Source organism: Rousettus aegyptiacus, unplaced genomic scaffold (assembly GCF_014176215.1).
Source record: "Rousettus aegyptiacus isolate mRouAeg1 unplaced genomic scaffold, mRouAeg1.p scaffold_m13_p_1, whole genome shotgun sequence".
NCBI classification, from domain to species: domain Eukaryota; kingdom Metazoa; phylum Chordata; class Mammalia; order Chiroptera; family Pteropodidae; genus Rousettus; species Rousettus aegyptiacus.
In genome coordinates, this window is record NW_023416284.1 from 36,106,784 (window position 1) to 36,121,260 (window position 14,477).

The following is a 14,477-nucleotide window of genomic DNA, read 5'->3' on the forward strand; positions in this document are numbered from 1 at the left end:
AAGGCCGACTTCCCACTGCTTCATGCCGACTTGGCGCTCACCTCCTCCCCAGCCCAGCTTCCCTGAGTGTGGCTTCCTGTCCTGCAGGTGTCCTACTACAATCAGGCCACCTCGGGCTTTCTCAACTACGTGACCACCAATGTGGCTGGCCTCTCCTCCGAGTTCTACAACACCTTCAAGGCCTGTGAGCAGTTCCTTTTGGACAACCGGAATGATCTGGCCCCCAGCCTCCAGACCCTCTAGGCAACTTCAGTGACTACGTCGCTCCCACTCCATCCTGCCAGGGACACACATGCGGTACATTGAGGAAGGCGGAGGCATTTATTTCTTCCTGCCTCCCCCGATGGGAAGCCTTGACCCAAGGGTCCTCCAGTCCAGCACGACTGGGTGGTCAGTTTCTGCCAATATCTGCCAGCAAGTCTCTGCGGTAACTCTGGGACCTGTAGTAGACCCGGGTCCTGTCCACGGCCCTGGCTGCCAGCAGCACTTTCTGCACAGACGTGTAGTTGCCTCCCGCTGTGCTGTGTTCTACCGTGACAGTGGCCCTTGGGGAGGCTGCCAGTAGCCTGGCCACAACTCCATCCGTGCTCTGGCCCAGTGGCTCAGCCTGCAGCTGGAAGGACACAGGTTGCCAGAGTCCCTGGCACAGCGCCAGCATATCCGTGAGCAGCTGTTCCCCATAGCCACTGCCCAGCACTTCCTCAGGCCAGCCTGGGGCCACTGTCACGTGGGGGAAGACCTCAGCCACAGCAGTAAGCAACTCCTTGCCGGTCACATGGCCAGGGACTGCAAAACTCCCATGGGAGACTGTGGCCCCAACCCACACAGGCCAAGCAAGGTGGCCAAGGGCGGAGAGGTGGGCCAGTATGGCCAGGGATGGCCGAAGGGCTGTGGGCTCTGCTATGTGCAAATGGACACCCCATCGTCCAGAGTGTGTGGCGAGCTGCAGCAGGTATGACTCCAATGTTAAAGCAGAGCCACCTGGGGCATGCACAATGGGCACAGGGTCTCCAGCTGCAGGCTCCTGGAGGCTGACGTTCAGCAGGATCATGCCTTCTCTGTCTGCAAGAGGCGGTGAAGGCAACAGTGTCTGGAGTTTGGTTATCATGAGGGTGTCAGAGGCCCTTGTTAAACGGGTGGCGGGGCTGTAATGGGCAGCCAAGGAGGAGCTGGTGCCTCTGGTCTGGGATCTGCGGAGTCTGAGCTCTAGGTGGAAGGTCTGCTTTAAATGTGCCAGGGGCTCAGCCCTGGGAACATGCCTGCTTCTTTTGTAGCACAATGTGGCTGGGGACTCAAAGGTACTGGTCTGAAGGCCAGGATCCCCCATACCCTTGGTAGCACTGTCCTCCCCCACCTCCTGTCTGGTGTTTCCGTGATAACAGAGTCCCAAGTCCCAAGTTCCCTACCCCAAGCAAAGGAAGGCCTCAGTTTAGCTAGGAGCATTGGGGAGTCGCACTCACCTGGGAGTCGAACTGTGGCTGTTTTTCTGTTGCCCTGCATGTCAGGCATCAGCCACTCCACACTCAGACCGTCAGCCCCTGGGAGCTGGAGGAGAGGGATCAGGCTGCCCCCTGTGTAGTAGTTTTGCTTCCGCGTGGCATTCACTGTAAGGACCCGAATTGCCAAGATGAAGTATCTGCCATTCACAAAGCACCTTCTGTGTGCCACGGCTCTATATGCGTTCTCTGTAAGGCTAGCAGCCACCAACCCATTTGATAGATTACAGAAAGTGATTTGCCCAAGATCCTATAGCCACCAAGCAGAGTTGCTGGGATTGTGACCTCCCCCTCACCTACGTGGTTCCCAGGGGAAGAATGTTGAATCTAATGGGTCCCCCTTGAGATGACTTAACTGTAAGCTCTCCTAGGTTTGAGGTCAAGGGAATGAGGAGTTTGAACAGGGGAACAGGTAGCATGTGGATCACTGATTAACAGGTACCACAGAGGATCTTCTCTCTGAAGCGTTAAGGGTGACCCACAGAGGAACTATGCTACAAGAGAAATTACATGGGGTTTGGAATTTTCTGGGTTCCAATCTGAGCTGGGCCACATACAAGCTAAATGACTTCGTATGAATTTCTTAACTGTTCTGAGCCTAAGTTTTCCCATCTAAAATGGAATCTCTGCTTCATGGATATGAAGCTTAGCATATACCAGGGTCTGGCACACAATAGGTGCTTAAAGTAAGTCCTCCCCCCTATTCCACACAGAGTTTTCCTCTTCCAATGTCCCACGCCTCCAGCTGTGCCAGGCTCCACCAGGTGCTGTCCTGTGCAGCATCCAGCCCTATGGCCCTTTCCCACCCGCCCCAGACCACTCCCTACTGGCCAGCTGCTTGAACTGCGACAGAACAGGCTCAAAGAGGTCGTAGTAGATTTGATGGGTGGCGCAGTTGTCCCGAAAGTAGAGGAGATCGTCCACTGACACGGTTTCCGAGATGCTCTGCCACAGTGTCAGGCTGTACCTGGGGTGCGGAGAGCAGCAGGCTCAGTGTCTGCCTGGGCCCTGCAAGGTCCTCAGACCCACTCCTGTGCCTGGAATTGGACCCCAGCCGGGTAGGCTGAGCATCTGACTTCCCACCAGCCCCTTCTCCCTGAGCACTGCCTGCTTCCTGGGGGCAGAAGTAGCTTCAGGGGCTTTAGGAATGATGACTAAACACAGAGGCCAGGAAGGAGGGAGGGGATGGCCTGCTCTGCCTCCTGTTTCTTATTTCCTGTTTTAAGAAAGGGACAAAGACGAGGAGGATGGGCACAGGGGATGGGGGGAAAGGTCGGTGTGGAGGAAAGGGGGCAGCCTCAGGACTCCTGTGGGGAGTGGCTCAGGGAGGTAGGGCTGGGCAGGTGGGAGCAGACTGCAAGAGTGGGGCTGGGAGTTCCTCAGTCCCTACAGGACTATTCTGGGGCAGAAATTGCAGGTGCAATCTGCGTAGCCCACAGCTGGCTCCAGTGGGAGGAAGCTGTAGGGAGGCAAACTGTGTGTCTCAGTATAAACTCTTTCCAACAGGCAGAGTTAGTTGTCCACCAATGGGCAGGTGGTAGTGAACAACCCATCACCAGAAGTATAACAAGCAGAAGGCAGGAATGTTGAAGAGGATGTGAGCACTAGCGAGGGTTATACCAGACTCTTTTAAGACCCTTTCAGCATGAGCTTCTGGGATCTTCTTGGAGGCATCAGTGTCTAGGGGTGGGTTTGGTGGGAGCAGGGTCTGTGCCAGGGGCTGAGAGCATACCTGTCAGATTGGCCCAGTAGCCAGCTGAAGTAGGGCCAGGCAGCCCGTACCATGACAGCCCGCACTGGGAAGGTGACCCTCTGTGGCAGTGCTCCTACCAGCCCCTGCATCTCCTCCACCATGGCTCGGGTGTAAGTACTGTTTGGGAACATGGGCAAGTAGAGGGTGGTCCAGCCCGGAGACAGGGTGGCCTCAGGATACTTCTCCTGGACCAAGGCCAGGAATCTGCAGAGAATCAGAAATGCTGGTCTTGTAGAGCCTCGCTAGCCTCTGGGTTCCCATCACTGTACTAGGAAGTGGCAGGGCCTGTTGAGTCTATGATATAAGGGCAGAAGCAGAGTCCTAAAGAGCAGAAGTGACTCCTTTGGAGTCCGGGGGTCTGGGTTCAGGTCCTGATTGTGACCTCGGGCAATTCATTCAACCTCTTTGATTCTCAGAGAGGGTGTCCTTTCAGGCTGGGCAGGGCTGCTTAAACATCCCCATGTGAACAGAGGTCTTGGAATCCAGAGCCGTGGTGGTGGTGCTTTGGGCTCTGCCTGCTGTGACAGCCTCTGAAGCTTCATATTTTAAAATTTCACTCAGATTTTTGCCCTGCTGCAAATTTTAATAGGCAAAAAATGTTACCGGTTTCCTCTCCTCAAACCGTGAACTCAATACTCCAAGACAAACCTTATTTATCTTGGGCCGTTGACTACATTTTTCAAACTGCTGCTTTCCAAATGCACCTCGATATGAGAATCACAGATGTTGGATGGATTGTCTGCTGGTTGGATGGGCAGATGGATGGAAATGGACAGTAAAGGGTGTGGGGCTTAGAATCAGAAGGGCCTGGCTTTCAATCTTTGCTCCGCCAATTACTAGACTTAGGCAGGTCATTTAACTTCGATGAGATAGTTCCTATAATAATAGCAGCTACCTCATTCTCATTGTAAGAGTTAAATGGTATTTTACAACTAAAGTACTTCAAATAAACATTCAAAAAATTAAGCTTCAATTGTTGTCAGCTTTCTCATCTGTAAAATGGGGTTGCGGGATAGGGTAGGTAAATACCCTTGACCTGGTGCTGTTATTTAAGAATCAAATTAGATACTTTCTCTTTTTAAGTGGCCCTTCTTTGTAAACTGAAGGCCACCATTGAGCTGGTGTATGTGAGGGCTGTTGGTGGCAGTTCTGGGATTTCATGGGTGGCTGGCAAGGAGTTACATTTTAGATACAACATGTTCAAAGCAGAGCTCTGCCCTGGTCACTGGGGATAGAGTATCCCCAATGAAATAAGGCCTGTGTTAGGAAATGTGAGTGTCAGCTTGGGATGTTGGGGCAGTTTTTGGAGGAGGTAATGACTGGGCAAAAGTTCATCAGGGAATGGGATAAAGGCTTTGAAGGCAAAAGGAACAGCATGTGCGAAGGCTCAGGAGTTAGAGTGTGTGGTGTGGCTGGAGGCAAATTCAGAAAAGGTCCCCTGAGCACTTCTTGTACCAAATGTTGAAGGGAGAGGGCTGGACACAGTTGGGCAGAGAGGGGAACACTTACTGTGTGGCATTGAGCTCGATGGAGGTGAGAATGTTGGGGCCCCTCAGGATGTCAGCATTGATCCACACAGGCCTCCGGACTTTCCCATCATCTGTCAGCCTCCGCAGGAGGTCTAGGGAGGGCCTCACAGCCTTGAGACTCTTGAAGTCCAGCTTGATACCTGTGGAGAGGAGGCCCTGGGCTTGGGAACTGGCTCCTCATGCTCGGGGAAGAAGAAACTAGAAGACATGACTTTGTGGGGCAGAGAGAACAGTTATGGTGTGTGTGGTGGGGCAGGGAGAAGAGGTGGGAAGACAGGGACCAGATTCCAGCTGAGTGTGAAGAAAGGCTTTCAGATGGACAGAACTAACCCAGAGAGGAAGGAACACCATGAGAGTCAGCTCCCCTTCCTTGAGGGGAGTTAGTAGAAACCGGGTAAGGGCTTGGGACTTGGGCTTGGTGTAGGGGTTGTCAAGCATCTGATGAAAAGGGAATGATGAAAAGGGACCGATGCTTGGACAGAGTGGGCTCAGAGGGCCCTAAACCACCCGAGCCTGGACGGAGGTCATTCAGTCTTCGGGAAAGGGCATTTGAGTAGTGGAGGGAAATCTAGGTAGAGGAAAGATCGAGCGTGAACAAAAGCCTGTTCTATTCGGGGTGGCGAGGGCCTAGGAATGGCAGGTGAGGCTGGAGATGGTGAAAGCCAGGCTAAGGAGATCATGTTATCTTGAGGACAATGGGGAGCCATGGAGGTTTAAATCAGGAGAGTGACACGACAACTGGTATTTTTGGAAAGCCCACTCACATGTGTGTGGTAGTGGAGGTGGTCAAGGAGAGATGACAGGGACTGAATTTGGAGGCAGGAAGTCAGTGAGGAAGGAGGTCCAGGAGAGAGATGGTGTGACTGGGACCGAAGCAGGGAGGTTAGATTAGTGGCTAGAATTGGCAGACGTGAGTGGAGTGGATGTGGGGGATGAGGCAGATTTTAGGGTGATGCCTTGATTGACAAATTGGCAAAGGGATATGGGAGGGGGAGCGCCGAGCTTGGCTTTGAACGTGTTATATCCAGTTGTGTGGAGCCAGGAGGGAATACCCTGCACATGTTTGGCACTTTGCGGCTTACGCCCCCATCTCACCTGTGTATCTAGGAGAGAACACCCTGGACTTGCCCTTTCACATCCCTCATCTCGCCTAGAATATCCTGAGCCTGGGCCTCTGGAACTTTGGGCTGGTGATGAGCAACTCATGATGGGAACTAGACTTGCCTCCCAATGGAGCGATCCCTGAACATGGTCACTGAGGACCAGAGGACTGGGGAGCTGGGAGGGCCCAAGAGAGGTGATTACCCTTCTGGGAAGAGGCCAACACAGTCTCCAGCCACTGCTGCAGGGTGTTGTCACTGTAGATGGCCGGGGGGTGCGCCATGATGGGGACCCCTGTCTCATTGGCTGTGTTGAGCCCTTCTACGTTGACGTCTGCCTCTAAGACCATGATGTCACCTGTGCAAGAGACAGAACTCAGTCAGTTCCTGATTTTTTAAAAAACGATGTTCTCATAAAAAATATTGCATGTTCATTACAGAACACTTAGAAAATACAGAAAAACGGGGAAATATTTCAGTCTGTTGAGATTTTGCTTACAGACATATCCTCTATTTGGCTCAAATAAACTCCTAACTCAAAAAATTTTCCACACACACAGTAAAGAAAATACGAAAAAACAGGAAGGGAAATATTCATCCACATTTCCATCATAGTTCACATTTTGATGTATTTCCCTCCATTTTTGTCAGTGTATAGTTTTTACACAGACCACACTGCATTTATAATTTTTAATCTTTTTCTTTCAATGTTATGACACATTTGCAATCTTTTGCCTCATTTAAAAAGATGCTATAAAAAAACTTTAAAAAGTGCTATGAAAGCCTGGTTGAGGGGGCATACTGCAATTTAGTTACCCACCTCCTCCTATTCCTGAGACATTCCTATTGTTTCTAATTTATTTTATCCTGATTTTCTGATTACTTCTAATCCCTATTTGTGGAATTTGAGTCAGAGTAATGCAGGGTAATTTTCAGCCCATATTATCAAATTACTATTCAGAAAAATTGTTGTGGTTCACGTTCTCGCCTTAAATGCGTAAGCTTGCCCATTTCCCTGCACCTTGACGGCACTGACAAGCATTGTTATTTTTGCCTTTTAAACTCATGCAGTTAACTCAGTCAGGGAGATGTCATCTGATAAAAGGCCTTTCCAATGAGGAGCAGATGCTGGAAGACCCTGCCCGCATCACTCTGCAATTGGGAAGTGAGTGTTGTGGAGGGCAGGAGGGAGGAGGGGCCGCTTCCAGCTGCAGCCACATCACAGACAGTTAGCATCAGAAGGAGCCTTTTCTCCTGGTTTATGCTCACGGCCTCCTGACTATTCCTCTCACCTCTGGCCCTGCTCCCTTCCAAGTCCATTCTCTCAACTAGAGTGAGTGTTCTAAATATGTACCTGACCATGCTGCTTACGTTAACAAAAAACAGCCCCACCCATTGCCTGGAGAATCAAATCCAAATTCCTTCTGTATTCTTTTTGGTCCTACATGACCAGGGTGCAGCAAACTTTCCAGTCTTGCCTTGAGTCCCTCTCTCCCTCATTCTCTAGGTTCTGGCTACTCCAGCTTCTCTAATATCAGTTAATGGGCATACAAATTACCCAGGAACTATTAAAATTCAACTTCTGACACAGTAGGTCTGGGACTGGGCTCAAGGTTCTGCACATCTAATCAAGTCCCCGGTGATGCCTATGCTTTAAGTAGCAAGGCTTGAATTCGTCTTGTCCTCTCCATCTCTGGGCTCTGACACGTAGTTGTTGCTTGGTATCACTCTTCCCTCTGCAGCTTTATTAGGCCGTGTCACGTTTATCTGTCAGTGTTGGCCTAAAATATTACTTCCTCAAGAAGGCTGTTCCTGAACTCCGTGCGCAGTCTAAGTTGGGTGGCCCGCTTCTGGGTTTCTCCTCTGAGCACTTGGCCCCCATGTAAACTGCTTGTTTAGCACGGGCCTGAGTGTAAGTGCCAGGGAGCGGGGCCTGATCTGAATTGACCACTTGGATTTATGGTGCCTAGATGGTGCCAGGACTAAAAGAAGAACTTCAAAAACGGTTGTTGAATAATAAAGGCTATATTGCGAACCTTTAATCTCATACAAAATGGTGAAAAACTGGAAGCTTTCCTCTGAGATCAGGACGAGACAAAGATGCCCACTCTCACTGTTATTCAACATAGTACTGAAAGTTCTAATCAGAGCAAACAGGCAAGAAAATAAAAGGCATCCAAATTGCGAATAAAGTAAAACTGTCGCTATTGACACAGATAACATGATTCTATATATAGAAAACTCAAAACTCCAAAGAGATTATTAGAATCAATAAACAAATACAATAAAGTTACAAGATACAAATCAATGTACCAAAATCCATTGGGTGCCTGTATACTAACAATGAAGTGTCAAAGAGAAAAAAATTCCATTTATAATAACAAAAATAAACTACCCAGGAATAAAAACAAAGAATGTGAAGGACCTATACACTGAAAACCACAAGACATTGTTGAAAGAAATTGAAGACACAAAGAAATGGAAAGACATTCTATGTTCATGGATTGGAAGAATTAACATAGGTAAAATAGCTATATTACCTAAAGCAATATATAGATTTAATGCCATCTCCATCAAAATCCCAATGGCATTTTCCACAGAAACAGAACAAAAAATCCTCAAATATGTATGGAATCACAAATAGCCAAAGCAATCCTGAGGAAAAAAGAAACTGAAAGTATCATACTCCCCAACTTAATTATACTAGAAAGATACAATAGTCAAAAAACAGTATGGTACTGGCAGAAAAACACACAAACCAATGGAACAGAGCCCAGAAATAAACTCACACATGTATGGGTAACTAATGTTCAATAAAGGAGCCAAGAATATACACTAGAGAAAGGAAAATGTCTTCAATAAATGGTGCTGGGAAAACTGGACAATCACATGCAAAAGAATGAAACTAGGTGGTACCTGACATGCACAAGAAATTAGCTTAAGATGGATTAAAGACGTGAATACAAGAACTGAAACAATAAAATATGTAGAAGAAAACAGGCAGTTATCGACCTTGCTCTCAGAGGGGTTTTTGTGAACTTGACAAAGGCAAGGGAAATAAAAGCAAAAATAAATGAATGGGACTACATCGAACTAAAAAGCTTCTGCACAGTAAAAGAAACCATCAACAAGATGAAAAGGTAGCCAACTGAATGGAAAAACATATTTGCAAACGATATCTTTAATAATGGCTAATATCTAAAATATATAAAAAACTCATAACTCAACAACAAAACACCAACAATCCCATTAAAAATGGTCAGAAGACCTGTATAGATGCTGGAAAGACATACAGATGGCCAACAGATGTATGAAAAGATGCTCCAACATCACTAATTATAGGGGATATGCAAATCAAAACCACAGTGAGATAACACCTCACTCTTGTTAGAATGGCTATTATCAATAAGGCAAGAAATAACAAGTTTACGGCCATGCCACCTTGAAGGTGGCCGATCTCGTCTGATCTCGGAAACTAAGCTGGGTTGGACCTAGTTAGTACTTGGTTGGGAGACTACCTAGGAATACCAGGTGCTGTAGGCCTAAAAAAAAAAAAAAAAAAAAAAAAAAAAAGAAATAACAAGTGTTGGAGAGAATGTAGAGATAAGGGAACCTTAATAAACAGTGAGGATGTAAATTGGTGCATCTGCTATGGAAAACAATATAAAGTTTCCTTAAGAAATTAATAGAACTCCCATATAACCCAGCAATCCCTTCTGTTTATCTACCTGAAATACTGGAAAACAACTTATTCATAAAGATATTTGTAACCCTATGTTCATTGCAGCATTATTCTCAATAGCTAAGACATGGGAACAACCTAAGTGTCCTTTGGTTGAATCGTCCTTATGATTGAATAAATATGTAATACATATATTTACAATGGGATAAAACTCGGCAATAAAAAATGATGAAATACTGCCATGTGCAACAACATGGATGGATCTTGAGAGTATTATACTAAGTGAAGTGAGTCAGACTGAAAGGACAAGACAAGAACTATACTTCACTCACATGTGGGATATCAAAAAAAGCAACAAACGATCAAAACAAAACAAAATAAAGTTATAGACAAGTGTGGTGGTTTCCAGGGGGGAAGGAAGGTGGGGGAAGGACAAAGAGGGTAAAGGGGTCAAATACATGGCAAAGGAAGAAGACTAGACTTTGAGTGGTAAGCACACAATAGAGTATACACATGTGTTATAAAATTGTACAACTGAAATTTATAATGTTATTTACCAGTGTTTCCCCAATCAATTTAATAAACAAACAAACCAACAAAAAAGTTGAATGAATAAATGATGGAAAAGTCAGGATCAACCAACTCAGGTCCAGGAAGGTGAAAAGAACTTGCCCCAAAGATGCAGAATTTTCAGATTACTCTAAATTCTCGGTGTCTGGATTTCCAGGAGGAGAAGGAAGCCGAGTGCAGGCAGTCCCCAGCCCTGAGCCCAGCACTTTGCATAGTCCTGTTTCATCCTCATGTTATACATCCTGCCCAGTACTTGGGTCTTGCTGGTTTCCTCATTGGCACAATGGGGATGAGCGTCCCCAGGCCACAAACACAGGATGTGGACATAAAAGCATGCTGTAAACCTTGAAGGTCTTTATAAAGGTAGTCTTTATTTGTATGGCTTGAATACAAAGTCCTTTCTTATCTTAACTTTTGGTTATCTGAGAATGCAGAGTGGGGTCCAAAGAGTTTGGCCCCCTGTGAGGCCCAGAGAAGCCAGACCACAGGCAGCAGCTGGGCAGATACAGCGTAACTCAAGAAAATGGATGCTAAGGAGTCTCCTTCCCACCTAATGGAGACTAGTTACAGTCTGGGGGAGGTAGGGGTAATTGGGAGGGAGTAGGACTGGATCCAGGTCTGATTCCTGGAGTAATCTGAGGCAGCTGCCTTTTTGATTTGTACTAGTTTCTTTCCTTTAGACACCAGAAGCCCTTAAAGACAGGGTCACTTGTTACTTCTAAACCTTCCTCCTGTGATTGGCCCAAAACAGGGGCCCAGAAAATGCTTAGCAAATTGGACTAAAGACAGATAGAGAATGTATTCTGGACCTAACCTGCCTCCTTGCAATTACCACCTGGGTCCAGCTTCTTCCTGAAAAAAATTTTCTCCCTTGTTATTAAGAGCTGTTACTTGCCTTTCAGATGCTGACTCTGGGGACCCAACTTGCTTGGGTGGGGTAAGAAGGAAAGGCCATGAGGGAAAGCTCAGGTTCCCGCAGCCACAGCAGGAGCCTTGGTCCTCAGGGGGTGCAGTCAGGAAAGGAGAGCTGCTCTCCAGAGGGGACAGACAGGAAGCTGCCGCCTCACCCTGTGCTCCCCCACCCAACACCAGGAGCCCTACACATCCTGTCCAGGCAGGAGAGCATCGCAGTTGAGTGTGCAGAGCCTGAACCCATTCTGCTAGCTTCCAGTTTCATCATTAACACTTGCAAAGCTGTGTGACCTTGGGCAGACTGAACCTAGTTCTGTCAGCCTCCCAGGGCTTTTGCTCTGGCCCCGCCTCTCTACATGGATGTCCAGTCATATTCAAGGTTAACCCTACCACTGGCTTCCATCAACGTCCACACCCCTGTGGTACCACCTTCGCAGGGGCCTACCCAGGTGACCTGGTGAGACTGTCAGGAAGAAAACCAGGACTGGGGGCCTCTCTGAACCCCTGCGGCCATGCTAAGGATGCCTCTCCACACTTCCCCACTGTTGTTGCTGCCTGGATCTGTCTGCTCCCTCAGAACTGACATGGAATAAGTCTGGGGGTGGCGGGTCCTCCTTTGCTGGCCTGGTTCCAACAGAGAGAGGGGTCTCTGTCTTCCCCATCACTAAGTTCTGGTCATTATTCTCCCAACCAGAGATTTCCTGCCCAGTCTGTGGTGGCCTCTCCTCTATTGACCACCAAGCCTGCCTTCTCTGAGAAGTCCTCCCTAACCATTCGCTCATTCTTCATTCATTCAGTAGACCTTTCCCAGGCACTCACTCCCAGGCCCTTGGCATGGTGATCCTCTAGGAATAAGATCCAGAGGCCTAGTGCCTAGGCCTTGCCCTGCTTCAGACCCACTGTATGACCTTGGACAGGACCCTTTCCTACTCTGGACCCCCGTTTCCTCATCTGAAATTGAGGAATTTAGGTTAAGTAGGGGTTCTGAACATGTAGTTCTGGGACCAGCAGCATCAGCATCGCCTAGGAACTTACCAGAAATGAAATTCTCAGGCCCCACCCCAGAACCAATGAATCAGAAACTCTGGGGGGAGGGACCAGCAATCTGTCTTCTGAAGTAAAAAAAAAAATTTGAGGACTAGGCCCTTCATTTGGCTAGTTACTGCTTTAGAGTTTACCAGCATGTTCATGAACAGTCTCTAATGAGCTTCCTACCAGTTCTGAAGAGGCTGTCTTCTCTGTTGAACTGGGTCAGTCATAATGCATTGAGTGGTCCAGAGTTCTGGGTTCCTATGTTGGCTTAGCCACTTTCAGTCACCCAACTTTTCTGAGCTCCCTCTTTATTTCTGTCACATGATGCCCATGAAGTAGTTTGCTTACAGACCCAGGAAAATCCATGTACAATGTGTGCATGTCTCTATAGTAAGCAATCACTGACTGGTTGCCATAATTTGAATTGGAGACTCAGATTTTGCTAGGTTTTTTACAGATCGTGTTTGGTAGCACTGGGCCTCAAACTCACATTTTCTGGCTTCCTTAGGCTTTAAGGACAAAGGGCTCCTTATCAGGGACCTTGTTACCTGGTAGATCATGGGAGGGGTAGCTGGGAGGGAAGGCAGGACATGATGACTTTGGAATTAGATACTTGGTTCAAGTCCTAGGCTCAGAGCTTATCAGCTGCACAGCCTGAGATAGCATCTAGCTTCTCTGAGCCCCCACTTCCTCACGTGGAGTGTGACAAAAATGTGTGGATACCCATCACTGTGCTCCTTTATAGGTAGTGTCGTCTTATCCCCAACTCTGTTCCCCTTCCATTGCCTCCATTCCTTCCCGGGCCTGTTCCAGTCCTCACAGCTAAACTTACTATTCAGGGCAGCATTCATCTCCTTTTGGCTGTTGGCAGCATGGTACCAGGTGACCAGCAGGCCATCCCGTTGGTTGATCTGGCCCAGGCTCAGCAAGTAGTCCAGCATGTCTGCATCTGGGCGGCAAACTGCATCTTCTTTGCAGCCTAGAGGGAAGGGCAAAGGGGTGGGGTTAGCATCAGTTCTCACCCCAGCCTAAGACTCCCGTCCATTTACTCACTCTCCCTCTCTGGGCTCCTAGAGTGTGTCCAGCATGCCCTCTAGCAGAGGCAGTGAGACCCCAGAGTCAGTACTGCAAGAGAGGGAAATATGTGGGCTCCTGGGCACAAGGAGGCTCCAAACCAGCTTCGGGGGGGACAACTTTACAGAGAACGGAACATTTAAGGTGGCCTTGAAAGATGGGTATAAATTTGACAGAAAAGGGGGATAAGTTACTACAAAAGACATTATAAGCAAAGGCTTGGCTCTAGGAAAAGAGTGTGGTTGCCTAAAGGGATGGCCATTGGCTTGGTACAGATGGAATGCAGAGAAATAGAGTGGGGCAAGATTGGAAAAGAGGGCTGTGATCAGGTTGCAAATGGCCTTGAACGCCAGCAAAAGAGTTAGGCATGTGCTGAGGGCAGCAAGTCAGTTCAGCGTTTAGAAAGATCTCACTAGTGGTAGAGAGACTTAGTGGAAAGAGAAAAACCACAGCAGGGGTCCAGGAGCCCAGATGGAGGATAGAGGACAGAAGGCAGAAGCCTCAAGGTGCAGGGCCTGAGGAGACAGGCCTGAGGCAGAAAGACAAATGGAGGCTGCTCCCAGATTTCTGTGTGAATGGAGAGGAGTAAGGATGAGCAGGTATTGAGGGGTGAGGTTGAGTTTGGCTCAGCTTGCTGTTTGAGATGCCCATGTAACCTCCAAGGAGAAATGTCTGTCTGGGGGCACAGGAGGGAGGTCTGGGCTGAAGACCAAGGTTTGGTGTGGTCTTCGGACAATGGAAGCCTGGAGAAAGAAAGGGAAAGAGGGCTAAATGGGACTTTCTGCTGGGGAAAAGTCTTAGTGTGGTTGGTAATGGGAGAGGCAAATGGAGGTGTGGATGGGGGTGAGTCTTGGTGGGGATGTGGGGTGGGAGAGGAAGCCATCAGAGCTGTCTATAGGGATAGAGCCTTTGTGGGGACAATGGGTGATGGGAAAAGCCAATCTGATGGCATAGTGGGGAGGCTCCTACCTGGCTGGGTGACCTTCCACAGCGCGAAGAACAGGACTAATCCGATGACAGACACCAGGAGCACAAGGGTAATGCTGACAATAGCCCATTTTTTCCAATTGTTGGAGCACTCCTTGGACGCCATGACGACCCTTTCTGGAGAAAGCCGTGAGCCCGGAGTCCTTAAATGCTCTGCAGCTTGGATAAGGTGGGAGGTGGGAGCTCCCAGGAGCACCCAGTTCTCCCCCAGGCAGGGCAGCTCCTGCAGAGGTGGAATATCGCAGTGTGGAGCCCCTCCCCACTCCCCGCCCTCCTCCTCTCCTCTCACCCTCCCAGGATCTTAATGGGTCAGGCAGAAAATTCTGCCACCCCCAGTATGAC

At 48.4% G+C, this 14,477-nt stretch overlaps 2 protein-coding genes and 1 pseudogene across 8 annotated transcripts in view; 2 read left to right on the forward strand and 1 right to left on the reverse strand.

The window, feature by feature from the left end:
- The window catches only part of ACOT11 (acyl-CoA thioesterase 11), a 48,563-nt gene extending 44,341 nt beyond the window's left edge, over positions 1 to 4,222 (forward strand). For all 7 annotated transcript variants that reach the window (XM_036234407.1, XM_016120417.2, XM_036234406.1 and 4 more), the window contains one exon: positions 88 to 4,222. In XM_036234407.1, coding sequence (XP_036090300.1) covers positions 88 to 243 — 156 coding nt within the window. In that variant the 3' untranslated portion in view covers positions 244 to 4,222. The remainder of the gene's footprint in view (positions 1 to 87) is intronic.
- Positions 392 to 14,241, reverse strand: FAM151A (family with sequence similarity 151 member A). The gene is made up of 8 exons (XM_016120421.2): positions 14,118 to 14,241; positions 12,907 to 13,053; positions 6,084 to 6,236; positions 4,759 to 4,918; positions 3,229 to 3,453; positions 2,324 to 2,463; positions 1,461 to 1,604; positions 392 to 1,062 (listed from the first exon to the last, which is right to left on the reverse strand). Exons 1-8 carry the CDS (start codon positions 14,239 to 14,241, stop codon positions 392 to 394), a joined length of 1,764 nt encoding a protein of 587 aa, XP_015975907.2.
- LOC118606644 lies at positions 9,303 to 9,421 on the forward strand (annotated as a pseudogene).
- Positions 14,242 to 14,477: the final 236 nt, after the last annotated feature.

Excerpts from the sequence above, each read along its gene's own strand:
- FAM151A (XM_016120421.2), bottom strand. The coding sequence starts at position 14,241 with ATGGCGTCCAAGGAGTGCTCCAACAATTGGAAAAAATGGGCTATTGTC. Across the intron at positions 13,054-14,117 it reads GTGGAAGGTCACCCAGCCAG|GCTGCAAAGAAGATGCAGTT; the intron begins GTAGGAGCCTCC and ends CCTTCCCTCTAG. Across the intron at positions 6,237-12,906 it reads GATGAATGCTGCCCTGAATA|GTGACATCATGGTCTTAGAG; the intron begins GTAAGTTTAGCT and ends TCTCTTGCACAG.